At 52.6% G+C, this 19,981-nt stretch overlaps 2 protein-coding genes across 3 annotated transcripts; one reads left to right on the top strand and one right to left on the bottom strand.

The window, feature by feature from the left end:
• The first annotated feature begins 1,311 nt into the window (after nt 1–1,311).
• On the top strand, nt 1,312–3,084 carry LOC111148635 (interferon alpha-inducible protein 27-like protein 2). The gene is made up of 4 exons (XM_022505386.1): nt 1,312–1,371; nt 1,556–1,585; nt 2,141–2,302; nt 2,857–3,084. The coding sequence occupies exons 1-4, from the start codon at nt 1,368–1,370 to the stop codon at nt 3,009–3,011; spliced, it is 351 nt and encodes a 116-aa protein (XP_022361094.1). The 5' UTR covers nt 1,312–1,367; the 3' UTR covers nt 3,012–3,084.
• Nucleotides 3,085–11,155: 8,071 nt separating this feature from the next.
• Nucleotides 11,156–18,043, bottom strand: LOC111148702 (interferon alpha-inducible protein 27-like protein 2). Of its 2 annotated transcripts, XM_022505495.1 has the most exons (5): nt 17,982–18,043; nt 14,019–14,100; nt 12,365–12,394; nt 11,771–11,932; nt 11,156–11,301 (listed from the first exon to the last, which is right to left on the bottom strand). In XM_022505495.1, exons 2-5 carry the CDS (start codon nt 14,047–14,049, stop codon nt 11,225–11,227), a joined length of 300 nt encoding a protein of 99 aa, XP_022361203.1. In that variant the 5' UTR covers nt 14,050–14,100; nt 17,982–18,043; the 3' UTR covers nt 11,156–11,224. The 2 variants fall into 2 exon arrangements, with proteins under 2 accessions (XP_022361203.1, XP_022361204.1); XM_022505496.1 differs by lacking the exon at nt 17,982–18,043 and having other exon boundaries at nt 14,019–14,861.
• Nucleotides 18,044–19,981: the final 1,938 nt, after the last annotated feature.

The raw sequence follows: 19,981 nt of genomic DNA, 5'->3' as shown, positions 1-19,981 counted from the left end.
GGATCTTCTTTCTCCAGGAGTAGTAAAGTAGTAGCTAAAACAGTGTCCACTTGGAAAGTAGGTCTCTTCTTGGGAGGTTTGCAGCTGATGAGGAGTGGTAGGGCGTGAGTGCGCCCCCTCCTGGCCTCCCCACTCCATTTTAGTGAGGTTTCCTTTTATTTTCACACTTCATTAGTGGTAAAAAAAAAAATATATATATATATATATACACACACACACACATATATATGTATATGTATATACATATACATATGCATATGTATATAAATTAAAATAAGTCATTATTTTTCACCTTTAATCAGCAAAGATTTCTTTTTCTATGACAAAGTTAACCGTTGGTGAGTAGTAGGAAATAGATCTTCTCTCACACTTTTGATGGAACTATAGACTGATAACAGTATTTTTGGAAAGTACCCTAACAATAAATATCAGTGCCATAAGAAATGCGTATTTTCTGATTCAACAACTCCACCTCTAGGAACATATTATCAGAAAATATTTGTGTATGGTGACCTAAGCTCTTCACGCCAGGATAACTTATGCAAACAAAAATTCAAAAGAATTTTCGACTGCCTCAAAACTAGCCTCCTTTTGGGGCGCCTGGGTGGCTCAGTGGGTTAAAGCCTCTGCCTTCGGCTCAGGTCATGGTCTCAGGGTCCTGGGATCGAGCCCCGCATCGGGCTCTCTGCTCCGCGGGGAGCCTGCTTCCCCCTCTCTCTCTGCCTGCCTCTCTGCCTACTTGTGATTTCTGTCTGTCAAACAAACAAACAAAAAACTAGCCTCCTTTTAACCAGAAGCCTTACTGATCCCATAAACAGTCGATTCACACATATTTTGTGTTATATGTATTATATACACTGTATTCTTACAACAAAGTAAGCTGGGGAAAAGAATTATTGCTAAAAAATCTTAAAATATATTTACAGTGCTGTACTATTAAAAAAAAAATCCGCATGTAAGTGGACCCACGGAGTTCAAACCCATGTTTTTCAGCGGCCATCTGTATTCTTTTTTTTCTTCACATTTTGTTTTTTGCTGGAAACAATTCTGTTGTTCGGATGCTCTAGGGCGCCTGTCTCTTTGATCTCGGATGGAGCCATCAAGCAAGACGGAAACCACCACAGGGTCGAAGAGCCGGCGGAGGGGTGGGGTCAGGAGCTGCAGGGCCGCACCCGCTGAGACCCGGAGCAGGGAGTGGAGGCGTAGGGGCGGTGGGCGGGACCGTCCCGGCTTCTGCCTGCGCTGACTGGCAGGGAAGGGCCCGCCCCCCGAGGGCTGGGCGGTGTCCCCATTGGCTCGCCCAGGGAAATACACCCGGTGCAGCTTGCAGTTCTGGGCTGCGCAGGAGCGCGGAAGAAGTTTCAGGGATGCGTGAGTCTGCCTTCGCGGGGGTGGGGGTGGGGGTGGCAGCCCTCCCTGTCCCCAACCCGGGCTGGGCCAGAGTGGTCGCTTCTATCCCTCACTCCCTCCACCTACTACTAACTAGCTGACTCGTACATTCATATTCTCTCTCTCTCTCTCCCCCTCCCTCCCCCTTCCTTTTTCGGACCCCAAGAACGGGCGGCGGGCGCTGTCGTGGGAGGAGGTGAGTTGCCCGGATCCTCTGGGTCCCCAGGGAGGGGACTTGGGAGATGTGGCGCTGCATCGGCTGGGAGGGGCCGCCCCTCGGCTCCCGGGACTGCCCGGGTGAATCTCGGGGACGGAGAGCCCCGCTCGCAGTACCCGCCGTTAAGGGGACACCTGATCCAGGACCTGGCTGCTGCGCTGGTCCTTCTGTCCAGCGAGCATGCAGAGATTGCCTTTGACCGGGCCGGGGGAGCGGGGGGTGACGGCTGGAAACGGCAATGGTGTGTCTCACCCCCGCACATTTACACACACACGTGCGGGCAAGAGGCCCAGTGAGGGGCAGTGACGTCCACGGTGTCGCACAGCAAGTTAGAGACCCAAACGGGGCCTGCCTGGGGCTCGTGTGACACCTGCGCACCCACCTGGCTCCATGTCCCGCACTTTCGCTTTGCCTTCGGGCCCCCTCCGAGCGGCCTCCCGGATGCTCAGCGCAGACAGGCCCCCGACACCGCCGGGGGGTTCCGGAGGGGCCCCTTCCCCCGGCCCCACCCGACCCAGCTCCTCTTCCCCGCAGTGCTGACGGTAGCGGCCGTGCCCGCGGTGCTGGGCGCCGCGGGCTTCACCGGGGCCGGAATCGCCGCTTCCTCGCTAGCGGCCAAGATGATGTCCGCCGCCGCCGTCGCCAATGGGGGTGGTGTGGCCGCCGGCAGCCTGGTGGCGACGCTGCAGTCCGTGGGTTTGTTGGGGGACAGGTCGGGGGAGGGGCTGGAGAGGAGGGGCGGGGAGCATAGCCAGGAGGGGATTCAGCCCGGAGACTAAGCCTGAGGAGCCTGTCCTCTTCCTCCAGTGATGCGGTCCTCAGTTTCCTGGTCCTTTGACTCTCCCTGACTGTCCTCTTTCTGGCACCTTCTGCGTGGGGTTTGGTAGGAGTGGAGGGCTGAGGGAGCTCTGGGAGGGAGAAGAAGGGAAGGAGCCCAGGGTTCCTGGATCCCTGCCCAAATCTGACACTTAGGGGGCCTAGGAGGGTCCCTTCCCCTCTGGGGCTCAGTGGCCTCCTGGGTAAGGTGAGGGGACCTGTCACTGTCCAGGTCTGTGGCTGACAGTCCTCTGCCTCTCACTTCCTCACTTCTCAGCCTCCTCCAGCATCCTCTGTCCAAAGTGGAGCCCTGGGGGTTTCAGAACCTAGAGCAGGGATCCAGGTTCCTGGGCCTCAGATCTGGAAGGGGGGGGTGCGGTTCGGGGCCTCTGGCCACTGAATGTTCCTGTGCTCACCCTCTGTCCCTTCCTCAGGGGCAGCTGGACTCTCCATGTCGTCCAACATCCTCCTGGGCTCTGTGGGGTCAGCTTTTGGAGCCTGGCTTGCAGGTTCAAAAAAGGGACCTTCTTCCTCTCCCCCAGCAGAAGAAGAGAAAGAGGCTAAAGAGAAAGAGCCCAAAGAAAATTAATCCCAAGCTGAACTTCCCAAACCCCCCATCGGGTCAGAGAAGCAGGAGAAATAAAGATCATATGCAGACACACCTCCCTGTCTTTGCTCCTTGCAGCTCTGGTGGAGGTGGTGGGGGGCAGGGGGAGGCTGGAGTTCTCTAAATCCCCAGTCCTCCCAACCTGCCTTGTGGTGGGGGTGGGGCTCGGGGGCCGGCTGACTGAGCACACAATCAGTTGGCAGGAGGCTTTGGTTGGTCCTAGTCTGACGAGGGAGGGGCTGTATACACCCAGGGCCTTTCCTGAGCCTTCCTGGGCCTCAGTTTACTCCCTAATTCAGTGATGGGGTCGACAAAGGTTCCCGTTGGGCATCCAGGGTAAAGGGTAGCTAAGGTACATATGGAACCACAGACCATTTTGCTCTTCCTGGTGCATGGACACTAGATGTCCTGAGACGAATCAGACACTGGCCTTTCCCTGCCTGATCTCAAGTCTGGTGGGTGGGGAGGCCAACAAGCAAACCAGCAGGACAACATAGTATCATGAATGTCACAGTGAAGCTCTGGGCACTTCTGGTCAAGGAGACTGAGTCAGGGTTGGTCACTCCACTGTGGAAAAATCCTCCAGTTCCTACCCTGGCGATAAGTGCTCTTGGTGTCCCTTGTCTCCACTCATGTCCAAGTGGAGGGCTTACTTCCTGCCAGAGAGGTCTCATTCTCTGGAGTTTTTCTGTTTGTTGCTTGGTTTTGGTTTTTAAGGTTGAGATATCATCCTTAAAATTCTAAAACTCCTGCTTATACCCCAGCGGATAGCCTTGAGGTCTCTGGGAGCACCCTCTGCATTTTGTAGACCCCTATGGATGCAGAAAGAGCATCACCCCCAACCGGTAACAAGAAAAATCCAGACAACCCACAAAAAGTAATTTAAAAAATGAATAGGGACGCCTGGGTGGCTCAGTTGGTTAAGCAGCTGCCTTCGGCTCAGGTCATGATCCCAGCGTCCTGGGATCGAGTCCCACATCGGGCTCCTTGCTTGGCGGGGAGCCTGCTTCTCCCTCTGCCTGTGCCTGCCATTCTGTCTGCCTGTGCTGGCTCTCTCTCCCTCTCTCTCTGACAAAATAAATAAATAAATAAATAAATAAATAAATATGAATAGAAAATAAAAATAAATAACCTTTCATGAACCCGTAAGAGCTGAAAAGGCAGGCCTGTGGGGTTCTCCACTGAGAAAGACTGAGGCAGGTGGAAACCTGGAGAAAACTTCCCTTGCTGGGAGGAGATAGGGAGGCGAACTACAGCTGCACCTTCCTTCTCCCCTAGGGAAAGAGGCCTCACACTGCTGGGGGAAGGGCAGTAAACCTTTAAGCCTCCCAGAACGCAGATGAAGATCACTGTAGATGGGGGAAAGAACGGAAAAACCTCTCCCCCTAAGGTTGGGGTGCTAAACCTTCCTGGGCCCAGGAAGAATCCACCCACCATTGGGGGAGGGACAGGGCTATTAAGAAAACCCCATCCCCCTGCCTGGGCCCATGCTGCCTGCCCAGACTGAGGCTGGATGGGACCATGGAGAACTCCACTGCTGCCCTCCCACCACCACTAGCCTAGTAAGTAACAAGCAACAGCCGTCTACACTGTTGGGGGAGCAGGTATGCGGAGACCTTCCCCAAGATGCATCCACCAGACGGGAAGCCTAAAGCTAAGGCTAGAGCACAGACTGAGATCAGTTTCCACCAGAAGCACAAGGTAGGGTTAGTTGGAACCTGATGGATCATTGATGGGAGCCATAGCAACCCCAAGTCCAACCCCAGCTCAATTCCCAGTAAGATTGAGTTCCCAGGTACAGACCTGTTTCTTGACAGAAATACTCTTCACGTCCTTGTCTCCATGGGGCTTGTGCAGCTGACCAATGGAGGCTTGCCTTGCCCATCCTCCTCCCTCCCCCGCTCCACCCCAGCACTCACCCTCCAACACCTGCTGCCTTTATGGCCAGCACCTGTGACCACCCCCCCCCCAGCCAACAGGACAGGCCGGAAGTGTTCAGGTGTTAGTCCCCACCCCCCAGAAGAGACCTTAGCCAGGATTTTAACTGAGCATAAACACCCGTCAGGTGGAATGATTCAGACATGCCCCAGATTCCCAGACATCTCTGGAGGATCAAGCCTCAGTTGCTCACAGTGCCAACTCACTCCTGAATGGACCCTTTCTTGGCTGTCTCTCCCCACCTCATCTTTCATTCCCTGCTGGTGCCCCCTGGGGTCACCTCCCAAACCAACACCTTCATCAAGTCTTCATGTTGGAGTGTCAGTCTAAGACAACTTCCTGCCCTCTCCTCAGGCCCACTCAGGAGCACACAGGGCTGAGCCCATGACAGCTACAGCGCCATATTGGATTGTTTCTGAAACTTGGCTGTGTCCAGGCCTTATCCTTCTAAGGTAAGAGTGAGGCTCAGACAAGAGGCTCTACGGTCTGTCTCGCAGGAACACCCCCCGGTCCAGACCCCAGCCAGGTCCAGACCTGTGGCGGGCGTTCCAGCAGAAACCACAGCTCAGCTTTGAGGCTGGTTAAGGACTTTAGGGCAAATCCCTCAAACCAGTCCCTAGGTCTTTGCAATCCTCAGGAAAAAGTCTGGCACCATGTCTGTTTGGAAAATGTGCCTTCTCAACGCCCTTTTCCTCTCAAAAAATCTCCATTATGAAAGATTCTCGGGAGAGTCTGGATGGGGCTACCCAAAGGTGGCTGAAACTGTTGAACCCTTCCATCTCCTGGCCCCCTACCCTGAACCTCTTCACCAGCTGGTTCATTATGAAAATCATTTTATCTCCCTGAATATAGGCCGGCTGTTCACGGAGGGAGCTGGGAGGGAGCTGGTGGGCAGGGAGCCAGGTCAAGGCTCCGAATCTGGAAAGAACCCACAAAGCCGGCCATTCTCGGTCTGGGAGGAGGCGCCCTTCAACAGCAGCAGGAATTAGGGACTGAATTGATCTGAAGAATTCAGATCATTTCTTAACAGATTCTTTCTTCTTTTTTTTAAGGTTTTATTTATTTATTCGAGAAAGAGAGCGAGCGAGCAAGTGCATGGGTCAGGGGGAGGGGCAGAGGGAAAGGGAGAGGCAGACTGGCCTTTGAGGACCTGAGCCAGAGGCAGACCCTTCACTAACTGAGCCCCCTGGATGCCTCTTACTAGGTTCTCGTAACAAGATCTCTAAAACTGGGGCAGCAGCATTGCCTTTCTTGGAATGCTGGGCAGATTCTATGAGATGAGGCACGGGTAATGTCTTGACCCCGGTAGGTGCGGTTTAAACGTTGCTTGCTTGGATCCCCCTGTTCTCGCTCTGTGCGTATTCAGGGTACCTTTGTGGCATCTCCGAAGTTGCTGTGGGGGTGCAGGAGGACGGTGGCAGGCCTCCGTTTCTTCTCTCGTTTTTGCGGTCGGTGAACAGGAGAAGAATGAGGCACAAACGAGTCAACTGCAGGAGATTGGGAGCAGGGGACGACAGTCGAAAAGACTGCTGCCCCGAGCAACTCCACAGTCTCACTTTTATTAGATAGAAACAATAGCCAACAGAGGAACTGACGAAGGTCAAACATTAGTCACGTGTCTCCTGGACAAACGAGGAGGAGGGTAAAGTTTATAGTTAACCAAGCACATTCAAAGAACTCATCTAACTAACAATGGGCTCTTCTGGGAAGAGAAAGGAGCAACGAGAGGAAAAGGGAAGCAGGTGGCATTTCGTTCCACCCTGAGCTGACAGGGCGTTCCCGGGTGCTCGGCTTCCCGGAAGCAGGCGGTGTTCCGCCCTCAGCGGGCCGGGCACCCCCAGCTGCCCAGCTTCGCGGTCGTCTATCGTCCTTCTCCCCAAAGACCTGTTGCCAGTATATGTTTTTCTTAAGGCCATACCTAAACGTGCTTGGCAACTAGTAGAATCCTCCAGGGGTTATAGTCTAAGTAAACACCTTGTTCCGAGGGGCCGTTGCACTCTGGCCCAGACAGGGTGCTAACAGAACTCACGGAACAGAGCGTCCTTCCTGGGCCAGCCACAGTCCCCTCGCCTCAGGACCCCTTTCTGTACCCACTGTTTTCCACACTCTCAGACCAGGCTCATCCTTTCAGCGAGCACCCCTCCCCCATGTGTCAGAATGGGAACATTTCTTTTTGGGGGGCAGGTACAATTCTTACGAAGAGTCCTCCCCCCCTTTGTTCTGGCTGTTGCCACTCGGCTACCAGGGCTCCGGATATCCATGAAGATCGAGGGTCTGCACCCTTGTGTGGGAACTCAGCATTTCTCATAGGAAGCCACTGCACTTTGTCCCAGAGACCCAAAGCTTCCAAAAATAAAGTGCCAGTTGTCTGCTGGAGGGGACCCACGGGGATCTCCCTGGTTCTTAAAGAGACATCCAACAGACTTGTGCTGGGCCACCCCATGCCGCCTTCCAGGAGCGGAGCCCTTGGGGGTCTGCCTCTTTCTCCCCTTCTCTCCGGAGGGGAGAGCGGCCTCTTTCTCTCCTTCTCCAAAGACAACTTAAGATTCAGCTTTCTTGGGACTGCTCAGTGGAACCAGGGGTCCATGTGACCTCTGGCTCCCAAAGTTGTGTTCCTGTCATCTTCTCTTTCCTTCTCTTTGCCCATGTGATGCTAAGCCTCTTTAGTCCATTACTGTTATCGTAGTGGTGTATGGAGGACGGCTAAAGTCCACTCCGTTGGACTACTTCCTCTGTTGCTTGTCATCAAGCAATAGAGGAATTCCCTACTGTGTTCATTAGAATACGTCGTAGGTGGCTGCTTGCTGTGAAAGAGACCCTCTTGGTTTAAGCAAGAGAAGTTCTTTTTCTGTTGCTCCATCAGCTGAGTCTCTGCTGGGGGTGAGAGGGTGGTGGAGGGGTGGCTCTGCTCCTAGAAGCCCCTGGCTCCCATGGTCTTGTTCTTCCTTCCTGAGCAGGGGGCCTGATGTCGGACTTGATCCCAGGACCCTAGGATCATGACCTGAGCCAAAGGCAGATGATTAACCATCTGAGGCACCCAGGGGCCCCGTTGTTCTGCTTTCCTTGACCGTTGTTCTGCTTTCCTTGACCGTTGTTCTGCTTTCCTTGACCGGCTGCTTACATCTGCAGGTTCAAGACGGTCACTCCCCTGCCTGCAGCAGAACTCATGGGAAGGAGGCCAGGGGCTAGGGCGGGCCCACCTGTTCCCTGTCGCTGCGTGCCCAGAGAATGGCATCCTTCATTCTATTCATCTTTCACTGGCCAGAACCCAGTCCAGTGAGCACACCTAGCTGCAGGTTATACTGGAAACGCAGTCCTTCCACGGGGAGCATCACCTAACCAAAAATCAGGGCTCTGTTCATGGGAGCCAGAAGGAAGGAGTAGACATTGAGCTGCTCCTAGCAGCCTCTACCCTGTGGATGAAGATGCCCAACTCGACAGGAAGCCGTCCTCGATCCCCATAGTAAGACTGTGTATCCCCATAGTAAGAGCGTGACCTACCCCGAGTCACGCTCTTCCCAGCAGCACGTGAGCCACCATGCACCAGAACATGGGGAGCAGGGAGTGTGCTTGACTTCCCCGGGGCTGGGAGCTCCTTCGGACAACCAGGGGCCCCTGGAATCCCACAGAGGCAGGACCCGGAGTTGGGAGACCAACTGAAACCAGGAATTTCAGGAATCCTGGGGTCTTGCCAGAGTATTTTCATTCAGTTCCCTCCAAAGGCCCTGCAGGCTGGTTAAGGGAGAAGGGGTATCAAGTCTCATATTCGTTTTCTAGTCCGGCAGAGCAAATGACCCCAAAGCCAGCAGCGTCAAAGAACACCCATTTATTATGTTACAGTGTAGGGCCGATGTCCAGGCAGGCTTCCCTGAGTTGTTTGCTCAGGGTTTTACAAGGCCAAAATCAAGTGTTCAGCCAGATGGGGCTCTCCTTCAGGGCCCGGGGAAGAAATCTTCAAATCCCCCTCCTGCCTCAAATCTCTGGTTCCTCCTCTGTGAGGAGCAGAGAACATTCTCTGCTTCTGAAGGGCTCCTACGATGAACGTAGACTTACCTGCAGAGTCTGCCTCTGTTTATAACTGAACATAATTACGGAAGTGGCATCTCACCACAGGACCCCCCACACTCCAAGGGCAGGACAGTGTATGAGGGTCAGGGTCACTGGGCACCAGGCTTAGAAATCTACCTACTGCAGAGGCCAAACCTGACAGCAAAAGGGAAGACGCAGGTCAGCATTAGCAACAGGCTCCCTGGGAACTTGAGTGGGACGAAGGAGGTCAGGGCACAGTGTCCAGAACAAGGGGTGGTCTTGCGAGTGGTCTGCTGGGGCTCGGCAGGGAGGGAGGCTGACCTGGCCAACCTTCCAGATCCAAGGCAGACCCACGTGCCCTGGTGGAGGCCCGGACCTCCACTGAAAGCAGAGACCTTTACCTTCAGCTGCAAGGAGGGTCTTCAGAAGTTCTAAAGAAGGCCTTGAAGTTGGAGGCATTATTTTGGGAATGTGTGCATTCTAGGAGAGGATTCACAGCCTTTATCAGATTTTCTGAGGCATCAAGGAAAGAAAAGAAAGAAAAAGAACCAAGTATTGAATTAATACCCAATATTATTAACATTAATAATATTGAATTAATTCTTTGGCTAAGTAGCAAGCATGCTTCAGTGACCCGACGAGGCACCACTGGAAGACATGGCCAAGTCGCTCAACTTCCTTCAAGGTCCAGAGCACTGCACTGCTAAGTTTGGTTCTTGCTGGAAACCAAGATCTTGTCAGCCTGCTCACAGCACCTGAGACAGGGCGTGCAGGGGTGTAGGTCTGCGATCAGGTCACGTTGGAAACACTTGTCTCTCATGACCCTCAGGATAGAACCCAAATTTCTCTTCCCCAACACACCTGCTGTGGTCTGAATGTTTGTGTATCCCAAAATTCAGGTTGCAGTCCTACCCCCCAAAGATGGTGGTATCAGGAGGTGGGACCTTTGGGAGGTGCTGAGATCATGAGGATGGAGACTTCCTGGGTGGGATTAGTATTTTTACGAAGGAGACCAGAGGGAGCTCGTGCCCTTCCATGATGTGAGGGCACAGCAAGAAGGGGGCCATCTAGGGAACACCTTCTCACCAGCTTCTCACCAGCAACCTAGGGTTGCCAGTGCCTTGTTCTCTGACTTTTCACCTTCTGGAACTGTGAGAAATACATTTCTGTTATTTATAAATGACCCAGTTTGTGGGATTTTTGTTAGAGCAGACTAAGACTTTCTGTGTCTTCTGCTGGGCCCCGGATCCCTGGGCTGGCCTCTGGCATGGCACTTCGCAGAGCACATTGTCGATGGCTGTCTACCTGTCAGTCCATCCTCCCCCCTCCCCACAGAAAGTCCAAGTTTGTAGCCTCCAGCCAGTGCCCGACCCACAGCATGTGCTCAAAGAGTTGTGGAAAAGAGGAGCAGATCAGCACGTCAGCCAATTTTCTGATGCTCCAAGTTGGAAGTCATCCTAGCAAAGAGAAGTTTCTAGAAGATCTTGTTCTGGGAGAAGGACATTTAAGGGTGAGTCACGGCCCTGAAGTTAGAAAGGTCAGAGCCTCCAGCAAACTCGATCTCCCTTCTAGCTGCTGAGGAGAAAGACAAAGGCTGGATGGTGGCCTTTGACTTGAGTCTGGAGCAATGACTCATATGGGCCTGGGCCTTCAAAGCCAGGCCACTTAAGACAGAGCCATTAGACCTGCAACTGGGAGGTGGTGGCTCTGAAGAGGATGTCCTTCCCTGCCGGTCCCCGCCTCCCTCAATCCCGTTCCAGACTGCCCAGGAACTGAGCCAAACACCCACCCATGGCTGAGACCTTTGAGGTCATTTAGACCAACTCCCCATGCCCAGAGGGACAAATGAGGGCCAGAGAGGAGGTGGCCTGCCCCGAGTCACACAGAGTCACAAGCAGGGTGGGGGCAGCCACCAGCCCCCATGTTTTGGCACATCCCAGCCGAGTGCACCCTGCACCCCTACACCACATTGCTCCGGACCACAGGACTGGGAAAGAGGAGTGACCCACCCTCCCCGGACCCCCTTCCCACCCCCGCCCCCAACTTCGAGCAAGAGGAAGGGATTCAGGATGGGCTGGAACTACAATTTTTATTGCTTATTTTCCTCAGGACACACTTGTCAGCCAGGGACTGGTCCCTCCCTGCCTGGGGGGGGTGGGGGGCGGGGAGGGGGGGGAGGAGCGGAGGAGGGCCATCCTCTTCTTTGCAGGCAGAGAGGAGGGAAACTCTTATAAGCTCAGGAACGTGAGCACAGAGCCCAGGGAGCCCAGGATGATCTTGGTTGACAGCGAGAGTCCTGCTGCTCCTGGAAGAGAAGGAGAGGGTGAGCAGAGTGGTAAGGAGCAGACCTGGGGCAGCTCTGTGGGACAAAAGCGAGAGGTCAAAGACTCCAGGGCCCCTCAGGAAGGTCTGAGGCCCGGGGCCCCAGTCAGCACCCTCCCGTTTCCTAAAGCCCTCCAGATCTCTGCTGTGGGAGGGCAACTGCCCGCAGCCCGCTGGTGAGCACCCCCATGGAGAAGCCCAGAGCTGGGAGCTGTTCCTCTCCAGGGAAGAAGGCTGAGCCCAGGCAGGGCGGAGATCCCCGAGGCACCCAGCAACCGCAGCCTGAAGCCAGCACACCCTGTGCCTGGGGCCTCCCTCCTGCACCTCCCGGGGAGAACCTGGAGGGTGACGCTTAGGAGCAGACAAGGAGGGTGGGGGAGGCTAAGATCTGGGCCGGGTACTGAGGCACTGGTCCTCCTTCCCCCTCACAGCAAGCCCCCGGGGACACTTACCCACGGACTGCAGTGTCGCCACCAGGCTGCCAGCGGCGATGCCACCCCCGTTGGCGATGGCAGCAGAGGACATCATCTTGGCTGCTAGCGAGGAGGCAGCGATTCCGGCCCCAGTGAAGCCCATGGCGCCCAGCACGGTGGGCACGGATGCCACGGACACGACTGTCAGGTTGGGTTAAGAAGTGGGCTCAAGGGAAGGGACCCGCACACACTCAATCAGGCTCAGGGGGCTTTGGGGGGCCCAGGCAAGGGGGTGAACTCTGAGCTCAGGAGAGACTATGGGCATGGCCCATTTTTCAGAGAGGAAACAGGAGCTCAGAAAAGTCAGAGACACCCCCAAGGTCACAGGGTAAGTGCCTGCAAAGAGGAGATGGGGCCCCTGCTGGGATTGCCTCCACGGTGACACCCGTTGGTCCAAGCTCCTTGATTCTTGTTTCCAGTTCCTGGCTTCCTCCCCATGTCCACCAGTCCACTTCCTCCCCACCATCTGCGCAAGTCCTGGGCAGACCTGGGCCTGGACAAGACGGTTGCTCCCCAAGACCCAGGCTCAGGGGAACAGATAAGGACTTGAACCCCTTCCCTACAAAGACTCACCTCCTCCTATCACAGCTGCCACAGTCTGGACTAGAAACCAAAAGAATATTCTGTGAGTTCTTGGCTCTCTGAGCCTCCCCTTGGCTCCCTGAGCCTACAGCCCACCCACGGGGAGGGCATTGTCCATGTGGGAGATGGGAAGGAATGACCTCATCTGACACCTGCCTACTGCCTTCAGACGGGGGGATTTCTGGGAAAGGGGGCCCCTCAGTTCTGAGCTTGGCAAGGGTTGCTGGGGAGTCAGATTCCAGACTCAAATGAGTTGTCCCAGATGGATTTGCACGCTTTGACCTCAAATTATCTGGAGACAGAGTTTGAGGTCCTCATTCCAGAAAACCCAGTGATCACATAGAGTCTGCTTTGTTTTCTCAATCTTGTCTGCAGATAGGTTGGTGGGGCCCTGTTTGCGGGGAGAGCAAAAACGATCTTTCTCTTTCTCTCTGCCGTCCAAGCCTGATTGTTTAAAACAAAACAAAACAAAAACAAACACATCCCTACAGAAGGCTGCCCTGCATCCCTTCTCGGGTGGACGAGGGATACTTGGCAGAGTGGTTTAGGGCTTGGTGGTGTTGGTCGAGGCGAAGGAACCGGATGCCTTGCTCTCTGAACAAGGATGTTCGTTCAGGGTCAATGTTTTCTTAGGGGGAGATTATATTACTTTCTCCTGTTGTCCCACAGATCTTTCCAGACAGCAATAAATCCTCACGGAGAAAGATGTGCTTCATTTTGCGCTGCCCGGCAGGTCAGGACAAGCGCTGCTGAGCACTTGAACCCTGCTTGAGATGAGTCAAGGCTGGACCTATTGCCCCCTTGTCTGAGAAGCCCCCCAGAGGCAGCCAATCTGGACTCAGCACTGCCCCCCTGTGACCACAGCCTCTCAGAGCACTAAGACCCTTTCGGCTTGCACGGGCCTGTCTCTCCAACATGTGGGTCCCTAGGGGGCGGGCAGAGGTCCTGGTCAGCTGCTGCCATAAGGGTCAGGCCTGCAAAAGCGCGCAGGAATGAATTCAGCCAGCTCCCCAGGAAGAGAGCCTTCCGGGGATAGGAAGGGAAGTTAAAAGGTGGGAGTCAAACCCTTGAAGCTGGACATTATGGTTTGGCTGGAAGGGTGATGCCGGGCTGGCCGGCAGCTTGGCCTATCTGGGTCCCGATGTGCACAGAAGGCCCATGGGAAAGGGGTGCCGTTCCCCTGCTAACCTGCTGCGGGGCACCCCCAACTGTCATCCATAGGAGGGTGGCCTGGTCTCTCCAGGCTATTCAGAACCCACTCTGTCCTGAGGCCTCCTCCCTACACCAGATTCTCTGCATTTTGGTTCTACTTCCTGTCCTAGGTTTGGTAGTAACCCCACCTCCCTGCCCAAAGGCCCAGGGCCAAAAACAATTCCCTCATTTGTAAATAGGGGACAATGGTGACCTTCTGGGGTTGCTATGGCAATTAAAACAATTGATAAATGTTAAGTGTTTGGCAGAGTGACTAGGACAGCAGAGCATGGGATAAAATCTGTCCTCATTATTTTAAGGATTGCTTATCATAAGCTTAGGAGTCCTTTGTGTTACTGGTAAACAGGAGAGACTGCTGGCTGGAGACTTGTCTCGGGTCTAAGTATTGGGTGGGGGCCCGAGAAGCGGAACTCTGTCACCCTGGGCCAGTTACCTCCGGCTCTGGAAAGAGTAAATGCTGCCATTCTGGAGACTTTCAGTGGATGCCACGGAAGCTGTAGCCTGGTTCAGGGCAACTGTGGATGACAGGGTGAGTCCAGAGAAAGAACAGAGGATGAGTGCACAGGGTCAGACCTCAGCAGTGGTCAGAGGCCCCGCCCTCCCCTTCCATACTATGCTGCTGTTTGTGCTGGGGAAGGAGGAAGGACCCCAGGGTGTCCACACCAGGAGAGTGGAAGAGAAGTGGCATGTTTGCAACAATTGGAAGCCAGTATTAGACACTCACCTAGTGACCCTGACAATCTCAGGGTGGAAAAAGCAATACGGTGAAGTCAAGAGCACACTATTCTATACATACATTAAAACACATGCAAACAAAAAGCCAACACCCATTTTGCAAAAATACATGAGAAAAACAGATACACATTAAGCATATTGGAAAGGCTGACTCTGAGGGAGGGAGGTATCGCAGGGGTGGTTGGGGGGCGTGTGGTTAAAAAGAAAACCACAGGCCCCACAATGGTGTCCCCTCAGTTAAGGCCCCAAGTGTAAATTGAGACTTAATACCTGACCTGGCACTTTCAGCCCCCCAGGAATATAACCCTTAACCAGGCAATGTGAGATTTCCCAGGGAGCACTAGGAAATTTCCTGATGGGCCCCCTCCGTTCCCCTTAGGAGGGTGATCTTGCCTACAACAATGGTTTCTCTCCTAATAATTTCTTGTTTTCTGCTCTTCTACCTTTTAAAAACTTGGATCCTCTGTAGCCCCCGGGAGCTCCCCTCTCCTTGCTCATTGGGAAGCTGGCCAAATACATGAGTTGACTACAAATAAAGTCAATTAGATCTTTAAAATGTCCTTGGCTGGATTCTTCTAATATAATGGAGGAAAAGGGGAAGATAAACAGCAAGAATGAACAGCTAAGACTGGAGAGGGAGCTCACACAAACTAATGAAGAAAACGGGCCCGGAATGAAGAATTTTGTTAAAATCAGGACATGTCAGTGAGAACCAAGGAGATGAAGCTAGAAAAAGACTCCGTCCCTCCCCATCGCCCTCCTCGCCCCCCACCCACCAGCCCCTCTGGGAGGGCTCCCCCCCGGAAACGACCTCTGTGGCTTTGGCCATGCTCGCTGTCATTACTCTGGATTCCATTATCTTAGAAACCAGGGAAGAGGACAAGGTGGCCACCTGGACGAATTGCATGGCACAGAAATTGACATGAGTGTGTCAGGCTGGAAGGAGCTCAACACCTCCATTTTGCCTCAGTTTTCCTTTCTAATTGATTCGGTTTGTCTTACAGCTTATCTTTAACTCGGGCAGAAGCCTGGGTGGGCAAAGCATCCTGCAGTGGGAACCAACTGCCCCCAACCCCCCAGCAATAAAGGCCCTACGATTGGGGCTCCGGGGTGGCTCAGTGGGTTAAGCCTCTGCCTTCAGCTCAGGTCATGGTCTCAGGGTCCTGGGATGGAGCCCTGCATCGGACTCTCTGCTCAGCAGGGAGCCTGCTTCCCCCGCGCTCTCTCTCTGCCTGCCTCTCTGCCTACTTGTGATCTCTCTCTCTGTCAAATAAATAAATAAATAAATAAATAAATAAAAATCTAAAACAAACGAACAAACAAAAACCCTGCTGCTGACCCCAAGGCCATGACCTTCACTGCCCCATCTCCAGTACTCAACGACTGTCCCACATTTTCCTTATATAAACCTGGCCGCGTTTTCAGCACTTTGGAGACAGCTTTTGGGACACTAGCCCACTGTCTTCCCCATGTTGGCCTCAACTGAAATAAATCCCTTTCTTGTCCCACCCCTGCACGTGTGTGCACGCTCTCTCTTTCTTTTTCTCTCTCTGCCTTTGGATTTTGTCAGCAGTTAGCCCCGTGCCCTGACTCCTGGTTACAGGACAGCAGCCCATCGAGCAAGTAGAGAGATGCTTGGAGAAGCTGCGCAAAAATGAAGGCTTTCCTAAGCAGCAAAACGGAAGGTGAGGAGTCATCAGTAAAAGAAAAGAAAGGATTGTTTCAGGCCTGGACATCAGGAGGAAACAGGGTTTGTATCAGGCAGATGGCAAATGACCTCGCTAGTGCTGAGCAGGACAGATCAGATGGACTTTCCAAAGGTCATCTTCCTGGGACAGGTTGATGCTGTGCTGAAGTCTTGGTGTGCTGCGGTTGGGGGCAAATGACTCCAGTGTGGGCTTCCTTCTTTTTGAACAGGATGGAGCTTTGGTGCAGGGAGGGGACCCCAGAAGGGAGGGGGATCATGCCCACAACTTTGAAAAACTCTGTCCAGTGGGGACAGAGAGACCTCTCTGAACTTGTCAGCCTGATGTCCGGAAAGGGTCCTGGAAATGGTAAAGGAAGGGTGGGGAGTGGACTTTATTTCTCCAAGCCGGCTGCTTCCTTCCTCCCAAAAAGCCCAGCGCCAACTTCTTAGCCATTTCTGGGAATTTCTTAAATTTCCACAGAGCAGTTTGTGTGTTTTTTTAAAGATTTTATTTATTTATTTGAGAGAGAGTGAGCAAGAGAGCAAGAGTGAGAGAGAGGGAGAGAGGCAGAGAGAGAGCTCGAGGGGCCTGGTGGTTAGAGGGAGAAGGAGGCTCCCTGTTAAGCAGGGAAGCCTGACACGGGACTGCATCCTGGAATTCCCACAGAGCAGTTTAAAAGGCACCAGAATTAGGAAATAAGAACCAATTACGTTTTAAGGTATATACTGTCGTCCAGTTGCTCTGGGTTCCTGTTCTCATGCCATCCCCTTCATGAGGGAAACAAAAGTAAGAGAACCGTAACTTCAATCTCCTTACAGCTTGGAGCTCACTGACAGATACCTGAAATGTGTACAACATGACATTCTTCAAGAAATTTTCTCTCTCTGCCTTTTTTTTTTTTAAGATTTTATCTATTTATTTGGGGAGACACAGATCACAAGCAGGCAGAGAGTCAGGCAGAGAGAGAGAGAGAGAGAGAGAGGGAGGAGGAAGCAGGCTCCCGCTGAGCAGAGAGCCCGATATGGGGATCAATCCCAGGACCCTGAGATCATGACCCGAGCCGAAGGCAGAGGCTTTAACCCACTGAGCCACCCAGGCACCCCAAAATTTGTGTATGTTTTATTAAGGACTAAAAGTAACCCCATCTTAACAGCAGTTGGCCCCTCAAAATCCTGAAAGCCTTGCTTCCAAATTCCTTAGAGACACTATCCCTAATCCTCACTAATTGCAATATATATAATAACCTGTCGCTCCTCACAATCCCAGTGCAGCTCTTTCTGTCTATGGGTCCTGTCCCCATGCTGTAAGAAAAGTACCTTTTAGCACCATCAAGTGTCTCAAGAATTCTTTCTTGACCGTTGGACTCAATGATACCGCACCATCCCCCCTTAAGACAGTGAGAACAAAGAGATGACTACCCCCATTTTAAAGATTTTATTTATTTATCGGACAGAGAGATCACTAGTAGGCAGAGAGGCAGGCAGAGAGACAGAGGCGGGGGAAGCAGGCCCCCCGCTAAGCACAGAGCCCGATGCGGGGCTCCATCCCAGGACCCTGAGATCATGACCCAAGCCGAAGGTAGAGGCTTAACCCACTGAGCCACCCAGGCATTCCGACTATCCCCATTTTATAGATGGGGAAACCCCTCTGGCACAGAGAGGGTAAGTGACACATCCCAAGTCCAGCTGCTTCTAAAGCCTGGGCTTGGAATGATTCCAATTTGATCCTCCTGACACTTATCCTTTCCCCTGGCCTCACCCGCTGCCACCCAGGCTTGAACAAGGCTCATCGTCCCAGAGTCCCAAGATCAAACGGCAGGGACTTACCCTTCCTCCCGACTGACCTGATTAGGAACAAAAGAGCTTTCTGGGAGTGGATTCCCGTGGCCTTCCCTTGCCTACACTGAGCCTACTACCCACTAGAGCTGGAGGCCTCAGGAAGGAGCTCCCTCTGCCCACCCCTCCCTGTCTTACCCAGAAGCAGATCCTCTGGTAACCGACCTGAGGTCTGAGCTTGGCTGTGTTTTCCAGATCAGACTCCCGGCTTTTATGGCAATTTCCTCTTTGACTCCCACTTTGAGCACAACCAATGGGATAGGTTTTGTTTTTACTGGGAATTGGAAACCGAAACTGGAAACTGAAACAAGAAATAGTTTGGGTTTTGGCCAAATTATAGAAATTGACCTGGTGGGGGTGGGGGCTGGATGTAGAGTACAAGATGGAGTCACTCATGTCAACTGGGGATGTAAGCAGCCAGGGGTGTTGCTTCTCTAAGACCAGACATCACCGAAAACCAGCACAGGCTGAGGACACACCCAGAACTGAGAACCAGCAGAGCCAGAAGTCTGCCAAGGTCCAGGACTGATTAAATCCCTTGAAAAGGGGAGGATTTTTGTAGCAAACTGGCAGACTTTTCAGACGCCCATCCTTTCGTGTCTGATCACATCAGAAAAGCAACTGCCCGTGGCAAGACCGTTATCTGGGACATTAGGCCGCCATCCGGACGGTGGGCTTTCTCAAATAGATTTTATGCCTTGCTTCAACAGCTTGTCACTCAACTTACTGGACAGTCGTGAGGTAAGCAGATCGATCGTGGGTTCAGTAACACTTTTAGGTGTACAGAGGAGGGTCTTAGTGTCCCTACTACATATGTTGTTTCTTCAGTAGTTTTTATTTAAAATAATCGATGTACCCAAGTGGCACATTTTCGGCAGCCTGCCTTTGGCTCCTACACCGGTCAAGGGCAGAATCTAGTTATTATAGAGAGGGGATCTGGTCACTGTATCCACCACCATCAGCTAATATAAAATGCTTTGTCATTTAATTTGGGGACAGGATGTACTCCCTGCATAATAAAGGTCATGAGAAATCTGATCAAAGTTCTAAAAAAAAAGGATGAATATTGATTTCTAATAAAGACAAGGTGGTTTTCAGAATAATCTTAAGCCTTGCAGTGGCCAATGTTCAGCTATTTGGAAAGTCTGCACTGAAGGCCCATCATGGCAGACACTCATCTGGGCACTGAGATAGTGCACGAGGCAATTAAGATCAAAGTACCTGTCCTTAACAGTTTATAAGCCAGTGTGGTGGGAGGAGGAAATAAGATAAACAACTATATAGTTATGCAATCTATTATTTGAAGAAGTACCAAGGCAAAAGGAGGTGGAGGAGGGAGTCGGGCAGAATTGTGGGGGAAAGTCCTTCCAGGTAAAAGGAACAGAGATGGCAAAGAACCAGGTATGAGAGGAACAGGGAGGAGACCAGTGTGGCTACAGCAGGTGGTTGAGGGAGAGAGGCAGGAGCCAAAGACAGAGGCTGACAGGGAGCCAGGCCATCTGGGGCTCCCTTAGCCATTGCAAGGACCTGGTCTTGATCTCTGAGCAAAATGGGAAGCTCTTACAGAGGCTGAGAGAGAAATGGTACCATCAGGTTCACAATAGCTGTTGCGCCAAGAACAGACTGAAAAGAAATTTGTGTGCTTTAAATTTAAATATTCAGCATGGATGGCATGACATAAACACGTTATTTTTGTTAGCTTAAGCTACACTCTGATGGCAGTCTGTTGAGGATTAAGCTACACTCTGAGCCCTGTTCAGGAACCCACACTCTCCCCATCAGCTACATTCGGGAGCAGGAAATTGTGAATTCACACGAAGAATGTGTGTGTGTGTGTGTGTGTGTGTGTGTGTGTGTGTGTGATTGTATGTGCACGTTCGTGTATGCAAGCTGTGTCATAATGAGTCTCAACATCCTAACAACATTTGGGGTGGGGGAGTTCACCTGGATTCTTCAGGGGTGTTGAACAGGAACTGAGGCTTCTAGTCACTTCTAGACGGAATGATACATGGTTGGCATGTCGGCATGGTTTTTATCCAACAATTCTGCAAAATTTCAACAGTAAATTCAACTTCTCCTAAAACTTCTCCCACTGTCTCCTCCCAACTGATTCTCAGATGGCTATTTATTATCTCATC

The sequence above is a fragment of the Enhydra lutris genome, unplaced genomic scaffold (genome assembly GCF_002288905.1).
Source record: "Enhydra lutris kenyoni isolate GAN:26980312 unplaced genomic scaffold, ASM228890v2 scaffoldscaffold20, whole genome shotgun sequence".
NCBI classification, from domain to species: Eukaryota; Metazoa; Chordata; class Mammalia; order Carnivora; family Mustelidae; genus Enhydra; species Enhydra lutris.
This window is presented reverse-complemented; position numbering and strand designations above follow the sequence as displayed.